The sequence below is a fragment of the Pinus tabuliformis genome, chromosome 9 (genome assembly GCF_031772625.1).
Source record: "Pinus tabuliformis cultivar Carrire ecotype Pingquan chromosome 9, CPIR1, whole genome shotgun sequence".
In the NCBI taxonomy this organism is placed as follows: Eukaryota; Viridiplantae; Streptophyta; class Pinopsida; order Pinales; family Pinaceae; genus Pinus; species Pinus tabuliformis.
Genome location: NC_142307.1, coordinates 217,704,719 through 217,719,952, shown reverse-complemented (window position 1 = coordinate 217,719,952; position 15,234 = coordinate 217,704,719). Strand labels below are relative to the sequence as shown.

The window sequence follows — 15,234 nt, the reverse complement described above, 5'->3', positions numbered from 1 at the left end:
GCTTAGGATTTTAATTAATTTTGGCTAGAAAATTTAGTTAATTAACCTATGAGGGGATAAATTATTTTTCTACCCCTCAAGACACTTTACATCACGATTTTTACATTTTTTACATGTCATGGGGAAAAACCCATTTGCAAAAGACCCTCACAGGCTACCCAGTTCTACGACACAAATATAATCTAGTATATGAAGCAATTTATAATAAAATAACCTAACCAAATAGCTAGGATTATTCCCAAATCACTTTTACATAGACTCGATCTAGAACACTAGGACTCCCCTAAGATCCCAGTGACAAAATCCATCCCAGCTTTAGGGTAAGGCTGAAAGAAAACTTTGCCGACCATTCGAGAATGGATTGGTGAGACAAAAATCCTCTCGGAATGTAGATCGTCACTAGAAAAGTAGGTTTACCTAAGTGATTACATACACGACACGGATTTGCTGAGATTATCTATAGTATACACATGTAGACTGGGTTTACATTATAAGATGATGATAGCTGGACGACACAAACACATCAATCAGGCACTATTCCTTTTGCAAAAAAAGGGAGTGTACTGCTATGGGTCGTTGACACGTAGTGGTCAACATTTTCCATGCTTGTTGCTGTCCCATGTTTGTCTTAGTATTCCTTTGTTGTCCCATTTACTATGTAGTTGTCCCATGCATCTCCATGCTTGCTACTGCTTAATTATATTGATGTAGTTGTGGTCCCTAACAGTCTTGCCATACCTTGTTGTTCATGACTGATTTGGTTAGGGCACTAGGCAGCCCTACAGTCCTCGAACAACCGTCAAGAAAACTGTGTTATACTCTCATGAGACACCTCCCCTAGCATGTTGCTGTTCACGGCATGTTTGAACCCTCAAACTCTCCATGCTGTCCCTGTTGTGAGGTGGTTAGGACTGCGGCCTACCACAATCCCACGCTGCCACCTACAACCCACCTAAAAATTCCATGGTAAGAGGGAGTAAGAAATCATTAAGATAGTCTCCCTCACTGGCTCATAGATCCTGCATAGGTTATGTCTGCAATAAGATGCAGCATGACATCTTAGAAGCATTAGAAATAAAGACCCGTGACATCATCACCAGGTAACAAAATTCATGGGATAAGTTCAACTTGTGATTTCTATGCAAGATAGAAAAGGACAAGTTGAGGGCAAAAGTGTCGAGTACTCAAACATTTGTTGAAAGGAAAGGAAGTTTTGGTACTCAGAAAAGGGAAAAAGAGCAAAACTGAAAGGGACAATAACAAGAAGAATAAAGAAGAAGCCCATTTCGCTGAAGAAATAGAGGAAACTGAAAGAAGAAAGAAAAAAGAAGGAGAAGCAATAAAAGCAAGAGTTCGTGACATCCCCATAGGGAAATATGAAGGACAGCTGGAACAAAATCTATGGTAGTCAATATAGCTCTTAGTGACCTCATGGAAAGATCAAAGGAAAAAGTCATCCAGGCAACTCTCATCATACATCATTCAAAAGGGAAAGATCTGCTGAATAAGAATATGCGAGATCCTCAAGATTCTCTGATGGAATCCTCATCGGAGGAATTCATGGGATGATGGTATGATGACATGATAAATGACATAGATCAAGAGGTTGAAGATCTCTTCAATCACGAAAGCTGCTACAAGAAGTCTAGATGACCTAAAGGTAAAATGAGGTATGTATGCTTGTATTTAATATTAATAAGTCATGTTGTATGGTTGCAGGTAACATGGATCACTACTTCTATCTTGAGAAACATGATCAAGGGAAAAGGATCTCCTCCTCTAAAGGGATGATGGAAGGCATAAGTCACACTAAATGAAATCAACATAATATGTCCTCATATGAGGTATGAGGTGGTTGACTACAATTAAGGAGCTCTAATTGGAAGCTACCGAGGAAGAGATCATGAGATATGCAACCATGATTAAGGCGATCAACATCCAAAAGACCAAGAAGATTTGACTGGGAAATCTCCTAGGAAGATATGAAGACTCTGATGATAGTTTGAAAAAGATGGAGACCTTTGACAATGGATATCTTTGGGAGATGTGTCAACATGTATGCAGGATATTGATACCTACAAGAAGATGTCATGATGAAGAGCCATCTTGTAAGGTACTATTTGATGTAATGTTATGTTTTGATTTCTTGAATAATATCTGATGAGTTCATGCAGGGCTACTGGAACAAGAGTTGTAAGTGCAAGTACAACTAGCATTCATGTGGTGGATGAAAATTCCTAAAAGAAGCATGATGAGAAAGAAGTAGCCATATGAAGAAGATCCAGATATGTACCAAGAAAGCCACTTTCCATGACGAAAGGAAGGACATGACGAACCAAGGAGGAAAGTGATTGATGGCTAATGCCATACAAGAAAGAAGCTCGACTGAATTTCATGACATCAAGAAAATAAATTGATCAAGCAGCTGAAGGACCCACGAAGAAGAAGTTGTTCATGAAAAGGAGAGTCCGTAATTAAGAGGGAGCTCTGGCAAGTCCCTAATTAAGAGGGAGCTTGGACAAGTTCTTGGTTAGAAGGAGCTTGGGTACATTCCTTTTTAGGAATGGGCATATCTTCCCTAGTTGAGAGGGAGAGATAGACACAACATTTTTGTCTTCACTTGGGAAGAAAGAATGGAGGATTAGGTAATCATCTGGCATCCGATGCTCTTTGAGGATGTGTAGGGCATCCAAGATAAGAGTAGGGAAGAGGACCAATATTCTTTGAGGGTTGGGAACCCAAGATAAGAATAGTCCTAGAAGGTCATGCTCAGTGAAGACCCGGGTGGGTATGTACCTTGAGAGACGATGATGAAGGTGTCTATAGTCATTGGTCTCACCAACATTGTGCTTTGATCTAATGAGAGATAGAGCTATCAGTGAAGGCCTTATTGTGGAAACAATGTTGGTTACTATGATGCTATACAGATGGATTACCAATTTGATTCTTCTTATGAGAAATTCTTCAGATTGAGAATGACCAAGTACCATTATGAATACCTCCCTAGTTAAGAGGGAGTGTTGTAAAATGGAACTAGGTTCGGTCTTCATAATGACATGATCTTTGTAAATAATGAAACAAAAGAAATAAAATTATTTTTGTATGCCTTGCTTCATGGGTTTCATGAGCAAGAGGTTTATTTGTTAGTGGTTCCCATTGAGAGCCTTAGGATTTATTATTGAGTCAAATATGTTGAAGTTTCTAAGTTTACTTAGTTAGAAACCTTCCATGCACTTTATCTGATTTATTCCTACCTACTTGTTATTTTCCTTAACAAGTTGTTTACAATGTAAACACTGAAAATAAACACTAGTGCATGCTCAACATATTACAGATCAACAACCAAAAGAAACAAGAACAAACACACCATATGCCACCATTATTTTTGGACTAATGTCCTCGAAAAAACCCAATGTGGGAAAACCGATGCAACTATCTGAGGGTTTTCTTATTAAGCAATATCAGAGTCAATCTGGGTGCCGAAACTGACCTACCCAATAAAGAATTTCCTTGGCAGTAATAACTCTCAGTTTCTGACAAATCTACTGGCTAAAACCTTGGATAATCCTTCCGGTAGCTACTCAGAACCAATTTGCCCCAGAAGCCCCAGCATCTCCCCAATTTGGACTGTGTCAGCCTCTCCTAGCCCAGCACTGGCACTGTGTCAGCCTCTCTTGGCCTGCGTTAGCTCTCTGAGCCTCTGCGTCAGCTACACTGGCCCCTTCGGTGCTCTGCACAACACTTAACTGCCTCTGCGTGGCCCTGCGTGAGCACTGGTTGCTCCTGCATCTTTTTCTCTAGCTGCTCCATTGCTATCTCGACACTATCTCTGCCTCTCTGTCTCTCTGTACTCAATGCCCCTCAGCTGCTCTCCGATCACTGGCTCTATCTCTCTTAGCAAACCCTGCTCTAGAGAATAGAATGATTGATCACTCTGGTGTATTCTCCAAGTGACCCTCAAGCCTCCTCTTATACTTTCCCTGTTTACATCTCAACAGCCGAGATTAAGTTCCTAATCAACAGCTAAGATTAGATCTGGTTTAATCCATGTCTTTTGGACCATTCTAACATAGATTCATATTAATACACATTAATATTTTATTTTCCCTAAGTTTAGACTTAGGGAATCCATTAAAAATATTAATTATTTTAATATCTCCTGATCTGTTTAAAATCTGCCCAAACCCTTTCTGGGTATTGGAGATCTCATGTGCCCCAACCTCTACACCAAATTTCGTGGCTAGTGCACATCCGATGCTACCCCAAATCAACAAAAGAGTCAATGTTATGTATGAAGAAGCTCTTCTTGAGCATGTGTCAATGTATATAAGTCTATAAATATGTCTACTCATCCCTCCAATGACAAGCACTTGCCATCCTCTTCAAAGTCGACCTCCAAATTGTGTGGAAAGCTCATGTTGGCTTTTTATAGATATCCATTCATACTGTCATGTTAGCTTAATATGTGGGACGAATTACTATATATACCCAACTAGGATGTTTGCATAAGTTAAATGCAGAACTCATATCCTTCTGAAGTTTTAGATGGTTGTCACAGAAAAGGGTTTCGGATGCCACAGTGAGGTATTTTCAGAAGTCTGTCCATGGTGCAGTATGCGGATACCTCTGCAATCTCGGTGGGTGATCACAATATTTCGCATCTCTGAGATTTCAGTGAACTAGGACATCAGAAGATCTCAGATCATACATATTTCGGTAAAGACTACAGTCAAAGGTTACAAGATCACAGTTCCATGAAGAAGGGAATTCAAATCCCTCTTGAATGTAGACAGCGATCAAGTGAAGCATCTCTATGATTCGGATGTGAGAGCAGAGCTTAGACTATCAAATAGAGGAAGAAATTGGGTGTCTAAAGGAAGAAGTCGGATCTTCATGGTTCAGTAGCAACAAAGAAGATGAGACAGTTAATAGAAGGATATGATAGTGAGAAGAAGATCTTGATGGAAGGATCTTGATAAGATAATGATGTGGAGATGCAAAGAAGGTCGAAGCAAAGGAAGAATCACGAAGAAGAAAAGATATTCAAAGGAAGTAGTGGCTTGGTCTTGGAGTGGCTAATAGATCAAGGGTCTTGGTCTTGGTCTTGGTATTCGTCAATTGGAATCTCTATAAGAAGAATTTGTGGGGGTTTTCCTCTTAAAGAGTGAGAGGTTTTGGCCTTGGTAGAAAGCCAACATCCTGTGTTCTTGTCTCTTTTGTTTTGGTAACTATTTAATGAAGTAATAAAAACATACTCTAATAATAATAAGAGTAGATTGTGGTAATAAAAAAGTAAAAGGTATCTCACAAATAGATATCATCGTCAGAAGAATCTTATTAACCTAATTGCCCTAGATTCCTCAACAAAACACATGTAGTCGGAAGCTTTACTTCTTCAACTTTTCCATCAACACCAAACTCAGCCTCAAAAATTCTTCCAAAAACAACTTTATCAATCACGAATAACCATCAATATTGCTTCCATCATTCTCCGATTTCAAACATGCTCATGACCTTTTCATCAAGTTGTTCACTTCTCTTTCAAGCTCCCTCTCAACTAGGGAGATATACACTTTCCTTTATCCTATCAACTATCTTATTCTTCCAGTCACATAGGCTCTTCCTTTTTGTATCAGCAATTCATCGGAGAATTTAGACCTTCCAAAACTTCATCATTCCTTCATATGGCAACAAGATCATCTATCAAACTTTTAATGTCATTGAGGTTCTCACAACTCCCTCTTTCTATCATGCTCACCATCATCATCAAATTAAGAGGTAAGCATCTTCATCATCTTGAAGACTTTGTACCTGTAAACTTTCAACAATAGGTACAACCAAACACAAATATATATGTATAAGAGCATAAAGTCAATTTTGTCAATATAGGGTTAGCATGTCATTATAATAGGAGCATAATAAATTAGATTTTAGACATTCAAGACCTAAACCTTATTAGAATATGTCTATTTAGTATTTAATGCTCAGTCTTCTCGCTGTTGCTAATTTTATTCTTTTAGCAGTTTCTTAGATGAAACTGTTTGTACATAGAAACCTGATGTTTCTATTATTGTAAATATCTTTGTATTATCATTGAGCTGTTTGCTCTTTGTGAATTAATTCATTCAACATTCTTTTATGGTATCAGAGCACAGGGATTTTTTTCGAAATAATTTTTCATAGTTTGAAAAATTCAGGAGTTCATTTCGAAACTGCTCTCAGGGTCTGTAGATTTCTTGATCAGCTATCCTCTTCATTTCTTTCTAAGGTCGAGCCCTCTGTAAGCCAGGTAGCCTTCACTGAGTCTTAGCTTCGGCTTTGCTCATTGTGATAAAAGCTTACAGTCGTCAATCTCGATACAGAAAGGGATTCTTCTCCTGCATTATCTTTATTATGAGGAATTAACTTTGTGACGGTACTCGGGATCGTGAAATTCTCTTGAAATTAAATCCGGCATTTTGAATCCAGGGGCAGCAGTCGATTTGTCGGTTGAACAGTTTATCTGTTTTGAAGTCTTGTTTATTTTTGTGGCCCGTGAATTCTCAGTATTCAACCCTAGTCTCGTACCAGCGTTTTCACGGTGAATCCTCAGCTGAGACGATAACCACGGGAACGTGGCATCTCAGTGTTCTTCTGTCACGATATCTGGAAATCGCACGCATATCCGGTTATTTTCTTCGTGGGAGCGGGATTTTTTTTTGGCTGGCGAATCCGGTTATTTTCTTCGAAGTTGTGGAACCTGTGGATACACCTCGGGTATTCAATCAAGCTCTCGTATATTGATATTTGAACCCTCACGGCTTCTAGCGTTTGCTCTTACCTCTGCGTTCTCGGCTTCGAGTGCTTCAATTCTCGCCTCGGTATGCTCAAACCCATCCATTTTCATGGTCAAACTATCTTAGAAATGCGTGGATGAATATTCAGTAAGTATATACTTCACATGTCTATGCTGTTCGATCTTCGATTTAGAGGAAATTGCTTGTCGATTTAATATACCGCGGCACTGTGGACGTGAAGCCGTAACACAAATTAAATCATAGCTGAGAAGTGAAGACGTGGGTTCATTTTTTGTTATGAGCCGTGAAAAATTAAACCGTAGCTGAGACGTGAAGACGTGGGTCCATTTTTTTTGTTGTTTTGTGAGCCGTGAAAAATTAAAATCGTAGCTGATATACCGTAGAACTGTGGACGTGAAGCCGTGAAGAAGACGTGGGTCCATTTCTTTTTTTTCAATCTACGTATTTAATTTTCAAACAGTCTTGTCTGCCGGCAGTTGTTTTCCAGTCAGCGAATTTTTTTCTCCATAGTGATCCTGACAGCCTCCATTACAACTCAGATTTGAAGGAAAATTACCTGTTTATAGCCTGGACATTGCAGCAGTCAGACCTGTGTTTACCTTAGGACAAATCTCAGAACTGGACAGAGAAAGGAATCTCAAACTTTATCTTATGATTTGGACCTGTTACATTCATTAAAATTCTGTCCTGTGGTATTTGCCTAAAGAAGGGTACAGCTACAGCCGTATTGCTATTTTTTAGACAGGGAGAGATATTTTTGCTGGGTAATTTTTTTTTCCAGAACAAAATCTGTTTTGATTTACATCAGGATAAACAGGCAGCTACATTCTTTTTGTGTATCAGACTTCTGTATTTTCTTTAAGAAAATGGCCACGCTCACCAATCTGATGTTAGAAGGAAATCAACGCTTTAATGGCAGCAACTATAACATTTGGAAACAAAGAATGTTGACCATTTTTGAATACAGGCGTCTTGATCAGCTCATTTTGGGCAAAGAGCTTCGTCCCGGTACAGCTGGGACCGATCAAGATAAATTTGATGATCGAAATCGAGAGGCTGTTATGCTTCTCAAGCTCTCTGTCGCTGATGATCAGTTACCACAGATTCCTTCTGGCAAGACCGCTGCCGAAATCTGGCAACAGTTGAAAGAACTGCATGAGACATCTGACAAAAGCAGAGCATTTTTTCTCAAAAATCAATTGTTCTCCATCATGATGGATGACCATATGTCTTTACAGGAACATCTCAACAAAATTAAAGACATTCGAGATCAGCTCGAAGCTATTGGTCAGACCATGGAGGAAGAAGATATGGTAGTCATTACTCTGAAAAGTCTACCGAAATCTTATGAACACTTCATCGAAACTCTCAACATTACAACCACAAATGTTGATCTGAAGTTTCCAGATTTATGTACCAAACTTCTGCAGCAAGATAGGTGGAAACAGCAGTTTGGTAGTGGTACTTCATCAGTGCCCTCGGAAAATGCATTTGCTGCAAAATATCAGTCCTCTCAGTCTTTTCAGCAGAAAGGCTCGCCTCAGTCTTTTGATCCTGCCAGGAAGAAAAGTGTACAGTGTAATTACTGTCACAGGTTCGGTCACATGAAGAAAGATTGCCGACAGAGGATTGCTTCTGAACAAAAGAAACAGGGAGGGCCACATCAGACAGCGAATGTTGCAGAACATTCCGAGCAGACAGATTCTGCCTTTTACGCCTTTATGGCTAAAAGGTCTTCAGAACATGTTCCTTCCTCTGCATGGTACATTGATTCTGGTGCATCACGCCACTTCTCTCACAGGCGTGACTGGTTTATTGACTTCTCACCTTTCAGTGATTCAGTGGTATTTGGTGGAGGTGAAAAGTACAATGTAGCTGGCAGGGGTACAGTTCAAATTCAGTCTGGTGGACGCACGCTCATATTTCTAAATGTATACTATGTTCCTGGTATGGAGATTAATCTGCTCTCTGTCAGTCAGATTATGAGGAATTCTCCTCAGCTTGATGTTGTGTTCAGTGCACACAAGTGTTCCATCATTGACAGGGAGACCAGTCTAACAGTTGCTGTTGGCCTAGAGGACCATGGTCTATACAGGCTACTTGACACCGGTGACTTTCCAGAAGTGGCTCTAGCAGCACGTGTGTCTCCCATCAGTACTCTATGGCATCAGCGATATGGGCATCTCAATATGCAGTATCTCTCTCAGCTCTCTCGGGAGGGACTTGTGTCAGGATTACCTGATATTCAGACTCAGCAGTTGGGGGTATGCAGCGCCTGTCAAGCGGGAAAGCAACATCGGTCTTCATTCAAAAATGGAGAATCTTGGCGCGCATCCAAGGTACTTCAGTTACTTCATGCTGATATTTGTGGTCCTATGAATACAGCTTCTATCATTGCTTGCAAATATTTTTTACTTATTGTAGATGACTTCAGTAGAAAGATGTGGGTGTATTTTTTAAAAAATAAATCTGATGCTCTTAGTACCTTTCAGAAGTTTAAAACATTAGTTGAAAACGAATCTGGTTGTAATATCATGACCCTTAGGACCGGCAATGGGGGGGAATTTTGTTCCTCAGCTTTTGCCAACTTCTGTGATATTCATGGCATCAAACGTCAATTAACCACACCTTACACTCCCCAGCAGAACAGTGTTGTCGAGCGTCGCAACCGCACGGTTGTTGAAATGGCTCGTTCCATGTTACAACACCGGAGTGTTCCAAACAAATTCTGGGCTGAAGCAGTATTTACTGCTGTTTACCTTCTTAACAGATCCCCTACTCAGGCTGTTAAAGGGAAGACTCCTGAAGAAGTGTGGTCTGGTCGTAAGCCTAAGATCAGTCATCTCAAAGTTTTTGGCTCAGTTGCATATGTTTGGATTCCATCTGCTAAGCGCTCTAAGTTGGATTCCAAAAGTCAGAAACTCATGATGACAGGTTACAGTGATCATCACAAGGCCTATAGGCTGATAGATATAGCCACTGGTCGACTTAGCTTCAGTCGAGATGTAGTATTTGATGAAGACAGAGGATTCTTTCAGTCTTCTTCTTCTGAGCAGCGTTCTGAGGATCCGCCTCACAGTGTTCTTCTCCCAGTCAGTCCACCTGATGGGAGGGATGATGTAGCATCAGGATTTGATACTACTCTATCTGAGCTTCCTCCAGAAGCTAATCCTCCTCTTGCTGTTCCTATTGCTCTTGAGCCTTCTTCTCTTCCTCCTGATATTGGTTCCTCTAATCTTGATATTGGTTCTTCTTCTCTTCGGCCTAAATGGTGGGCTAAAACCATAGGTGATCTCCGGGATGATGAGCTCCTTGAAGGTAGAACTTCTAGGCATAAGAACAGACAACAGTCTACAGTCAATTTTGCTCTTATGGCTAACCTTCACAGTATTTTTGAGCCTCAAACCTATTCAGAGGCTAAGGGTACATCTGAGTGGGAACAGGCTATGGAAGCCGAATTCCAGAGTCTTCAGAAGAATCACACCTGGACTCTTTCTGATCTTCCTGCCGAAAAAAAGCCCATAGGCTGCAAATGGGTGTATAAAGTAAAATACAAAGCTGATGGAACCATAGACAAGTATAAAGCTCGTCTTGTGGCTCGAGGGTTCTCACAGAAGGAAGGCATCGATTATGAGGAGACTTTTGCTCCTACAGCCAAGATGAGTACCATAAGGCTTGTTCTTGCCCTAGCAGCTCAGTTCAATTGGAAAGTTCATCAGATGGATGTAAAGAGTGCTTTCCTAAATGGTGATCTTCAGGAAGAAGTCTACATGACGCAGCCTCCAGGATTCAAGGTTGCTGGTCAAGAACAGAAAGTGTGCCGGTTAGCTAAAGCACTCTATGGATTGAAACAAGCTCCTCGGGCTTGGTACATGAAAATTGATCAGTATCTGACAGATCAGGGTTTTCAGCGGAGCCCATCTGATGCAAACCTGTACATCAAGCATACTGGTGCTGATATCTTATTTGTTGTTGTCTATGTGGACGATCTCATCATTACTGGCAGCTCTGCACATTTGATCCATGGGATCAAACAAGATCTATGCAGAACTTTTGAGATGACAGACTTGGGACTTCTTCATTACTGTCTGGGGGTTGAAGTTTGGCAGACTGAAAATCAGATTTTTCTCTCTCAGTCCAAGTATGCCAACAATCTTGTGGAATGGTTCAGAATGCAGGATTGCAAACCGGCCACGACTCCTATGGAACCAGGGCTCAAACTTTCAGCACAATCATCCTCTCCTCTTGTGGATGAAACTTTATTCAGGCAATTAGTGGGCAGTCTCATCTATCTTACTGCTATCAGACCTGATATCAGTTTTGCAGTAAGCTACATTTCTCGCTTTATGTCAGCTCCTAAAGCTGATCATTGGATAGCTGCAAAGCGGGTGCTACGATATGTGCGTGGTACTTCTGATTATGGCCTCTTATATACTCGCAGCTCCAATCCTATTCTCAGTGGCTACACTGATTCTGACTGGGCCGGTTCGGTTGATGACCGTAAATCTACAGCTGGGTATGTGTTTAGTCTAGGATCTGGTGCTGTTACTTGGACTAGTAAGAAGCAACAGGCAGTGGCTCTCTCCTCAACAGAAGCAGAGTATCGGGGAGCAGTTAAGGCATCCTGTGAGGCAGTTTGGCTTCGCCGTATGCTTGCAGATATGCATGTTTTCTAGACAGGGCCTACTTCTTTGTTTTGTGATAATGAGGGAGTACTCAAACTTGCCAAGAATCCAGTCTTTCATGAACGAACAAAGCATGTGGAAACTCATTGCCACTACATTCGCCAGCTGGTTGAAGACGGCTCAGTGCAGTTGCAATATGTTCCCACAACAGAGCAGCTCGCCGACATTTTCACCAAGCCGCTTGGTCCTGATAAATTTGTAAAATTCCGAGGGTCTGTTGGTGTTGTAAATAGATTGAGCATTAAGGGAGGGTATTAGAATATGTCTATTTAGTATTTAATGCTCAGTCTTCTAGCTGTTGCTAATTTTATTCTTTTAGCAGTTTCTTAGATGAAACTGTTTGTACATAGAAACCTGATGTTTCTATTATTGTAAATATCTTTGTATTATCATTGAGCTGTTTGCTCTTTGTGAATTAATTCATTCAACATTCTTTTAAACCTAGTTAGGTTTTATAATCAATCAAGAGTTTTATCCATAAGACTTCTTGCAAAAACATTTACTAGGGTTTCGTCACAAAACCTAGATCAAAACTAAATCATATCAATAGTAAAAAACATTATGCTTCTAGGGTTTCATTATCATGCCTTAGAATATCAATCTCTATCAATATCTACTAAGGTTTTATTACAAACCCTAGATTTCATTAATAAAAACTAAATCATGAATATAAACAATTTCATTTCTAGGGTTCCATTATTATTTCCTAGAAACTTATATCAGTCTCATACTAGGGTTTTATTGTAAAACCTAGATATAAACAGCAAATTCCAAAATTAGATATACAACAAATTTTGACCAGGCCAGGGTTTCAATTATACGGAAGCACAAACACCCAAAGATCTATTTCTAGGGTTTTATATTGACTATTACAACGGTTTTGTCATTAACCCTGATTTAGCAAACCCTGATAAATCTAGGGTGTTTAGACATTAACAACAAACCCTAAAAGGATAGGGTTTTACCATAAACCACCAATGGTAAGCCCATTAGTTATCGTATCAAAATGAAGCTATGACCGAGTCAAGTTTAACCTAACAATGGATTGAAATGCATGGTTCTTGGTTGATTTGTTGTAAGAGGATCCAACCATAGACACCCATTGGCAACTGCAACTTGCAGCCCACCTATACACTCCCACTAGAAAATGAGTTAAAGTCGACAAATGGGAGAAAGCCACCTGGTCAGATGCCAATAAGGGAAACACCTGCCAGGCATGAAGGAACCCACAAATGGGATTAATGGGCCCTAAGGTACGAGCACAACTTAACTCCCTTCCTAAAAAAGCCAGAAACATTGACATCAGAGCATGTGTTCCAGCAGTTAGGGATTCAACATCTTTACAACAAAATTGAATTTGCACTTTACAAGCAAAACTCATTCCTCTTTAAAAAGCTTCAATTTCTTTAAGCTAAGAGGGGATGGTTCCTAATGAAAAGTAGCTTTACACCTTGGTTTCCATAGGAATCCAACCACGGAGAGGGAAAAATTTTGCTCCTGATTTCCACAGAAATCCAATCAAACAGCTGAATAATGTGCCATAAAAATTTGTTGCTGTCCCTAATCATCCTATAGTCCCCAAGGAGAGGACCTTTTTAAATTCAATATAAAAGTACTTCCAAAAATTCTTGCCAGACATGTGTCTTCTTAAGACATGTGCATCCATTTCATCTTTACCACAAAGCTTGCATGCAACATTTGTAATACCAACTTTTTGAAGCTTGGTATTGGCAACCAAACCTTGGCTAAGCATAATTCACCCAAATACTTTGTAGTTGTAGAAAAAAGTGAGATGTTCAAATAGCCTCACACCTGCTTATCCAGTGTGCTTCAAGATTCCCCATCCACCAGCTTTTATTATAGTGTGGAACAAGTTCGGAGCTGTGCCCTACAAGGCCAAGGTCATAAAGGTCTTTTACGATATGGTTGTAGAAGGCCTTCCCACTACTCTACATCTAATCTCCCTAGATAGGTACCGACAAATGGAGTTGCAGAAAAAGCAAAAAAGGAAATTGCACTAAAAAAAAAAAAACTAGAAAGCCTTCTTGTTTTAACTTCTCTTTGTTTATTGCAAAATTGGAATTTCTTAAGTGTCGGCAAAGATCAATGAAGAAATAAAAGAGGAAAGCAGGAATGGAAATTTACAATAGTGAAATGTAAATTGCAATGCTTCATAATCACTAACTTATCTTTGCATTTTGGTTCTTTCTGCAGAATGTGGTTCCACCAGCCTTTCAAGGCTGATGAATGGCTGCTGTTTGCGGTAAGTTTTGGTTTAGGTTGAACTTGAGATCATCTAATCAGAATTGCATCCGAGCTACTCGTGTATATCTGTTCTCCACCAGTCTATTTGATCAAGTCATATTAACTCCTTACATGGTTTATTATGCAGATGGAAAGCCCAATTGCAAGTAATGGTCGTGGATTTAACATTGGTCGTATGTACACAAAATCTGGAGAGGTAGGCTATGTATTAAATTCACAATTTGACCATTTTGAACTATTGTAAACTTACCAAACTTTATTATGGTTTATTAAGTGCCATTGTTGATTGATATGGAAATATATTGAACTGCAGCTTGTAGTGTCAGTGGCACAAGAAGGATTAATCCGAAGAAAGATACAGCGAAGAGCAAGACTATAATTTAGATGGAGAGAAAATTGGTTTTGAATTTAATGTCCTTCATTCAGGTAGTATTTAAGGTATTCTTTTCAGTATTGGATAACATTAGAATTTCCTGATTAGAGTGATGAACATCATGTCAGTAAGCTGCCTTTGATATGCTGTAATTTTTAATGAATGAGCAGATGTGATCAGAACCATGGACATTAGAATAAGTTCCACTTGAATTGCTAATACATGGTTATCCTGTGCTTGGTTCAGTCTCTAAATTTTGTACTATTTTCATCTTATGATCCAGACCAAATTCTACAGCTTGTGATCAGCTCATATCAAACAGTGAGCATTGTCCCCAGTTTAGTGGAGAAAGTACCCACAGCCAGATTTTCATCCAATGCAAGATGGACACTTTCCGCTTTGTTATCCTATCACATGTCTACCAAACTTCACCCTGCAAGATAAATATGATGATGTGGCAAGAACATTTGAATTTGCTTAATAGCTTAATATAATAAAATATATGGATGAATGAATTGTTGAAATGTTTACCAGGAGGGCCCATTAAATATTCACACAGGGGCTGCCTCTTCCGAAAGATTGTGACTTTTAATTAAGTAATTTCTTTTCATAACCATTTGGTTGTTATTCTTCTTTATTATTATATTAGTATTTTCTTTTAATTATTACTTGGCTTATCTTCTTTTTTGCTTTGTACATAACATTTCCTTACCCTTAAGAAATGCTTTGCCCTCAGCATGGGTAACAAAAGATGACGTTGATGAAAAGTTTGTGATTCCCAAGCGGTATCTTCTTTTGATAGGTTCTTTAACTTAATGAGATATTCTTTAATCATTTGGGAGCATAATTTCTTTTCTCTAGCAGCAATGATACCTTCTAGTTGTAAAAAATCTTCTCTTCATCATCTAAAATAGGAATTGTTGTCTATAATATTTGGTGTTTAATCAACACTCTATTGAGGCAAGATACATGGAAAACATTGTGAATGCAGCTTTTATCATGTAGGCCCAAACCGTATTCTACTTAGTTGATCTTTCTGTTAATCTAGTATGTTATGTAAAACTTCGGAGCCAACTCATTCTTTCCATGTTGTTTTAGGTATAGTTGTCTGTAA

At 39.4% G+C, this 15,234-nt stretch overlaps 1 protein-coding gene across 3 annotated transcripts in view; it reads left to right on the top strand.

The window, feature by feature from the left end:
* Nucleotides 1-14,785, top strand: part of LOC149147938 (acyl-CoA thioesterase II) — a 304,813-nt gene extending 290,028 nt beyond the window's left edge. For 2 of the 3 annotated variants that reach the window (XM_089438380.1, XM_089438379.1), the window contains 4 exons: nt 13,697-13,745; nt 13,875-13,943; nt 14,061-14,173; nt 14,404-14,785. In XM_089438380.1, the coding sequence (XP_089294506.1) occupies nt 13,697-13,745; nt 13,875-13,943; nt 14,061-14,126 (184 nt within the window). In that variant the 3' untranslated portion in view covers nt 14,127-14,173; nt 14,404-14,785. Of the gene's footprint in view, nt 1-13,696; nt 13,746-13,874; nt 13,944-14,060; nt 14,186-14,403 lie in introns of all 3 variants that reach the window. The other variant, XR_016262313.1, reaches the window with a different exon arrangement.
* Nucleotides 14,786-15,234: the final 449 nt, after the last annotated feature.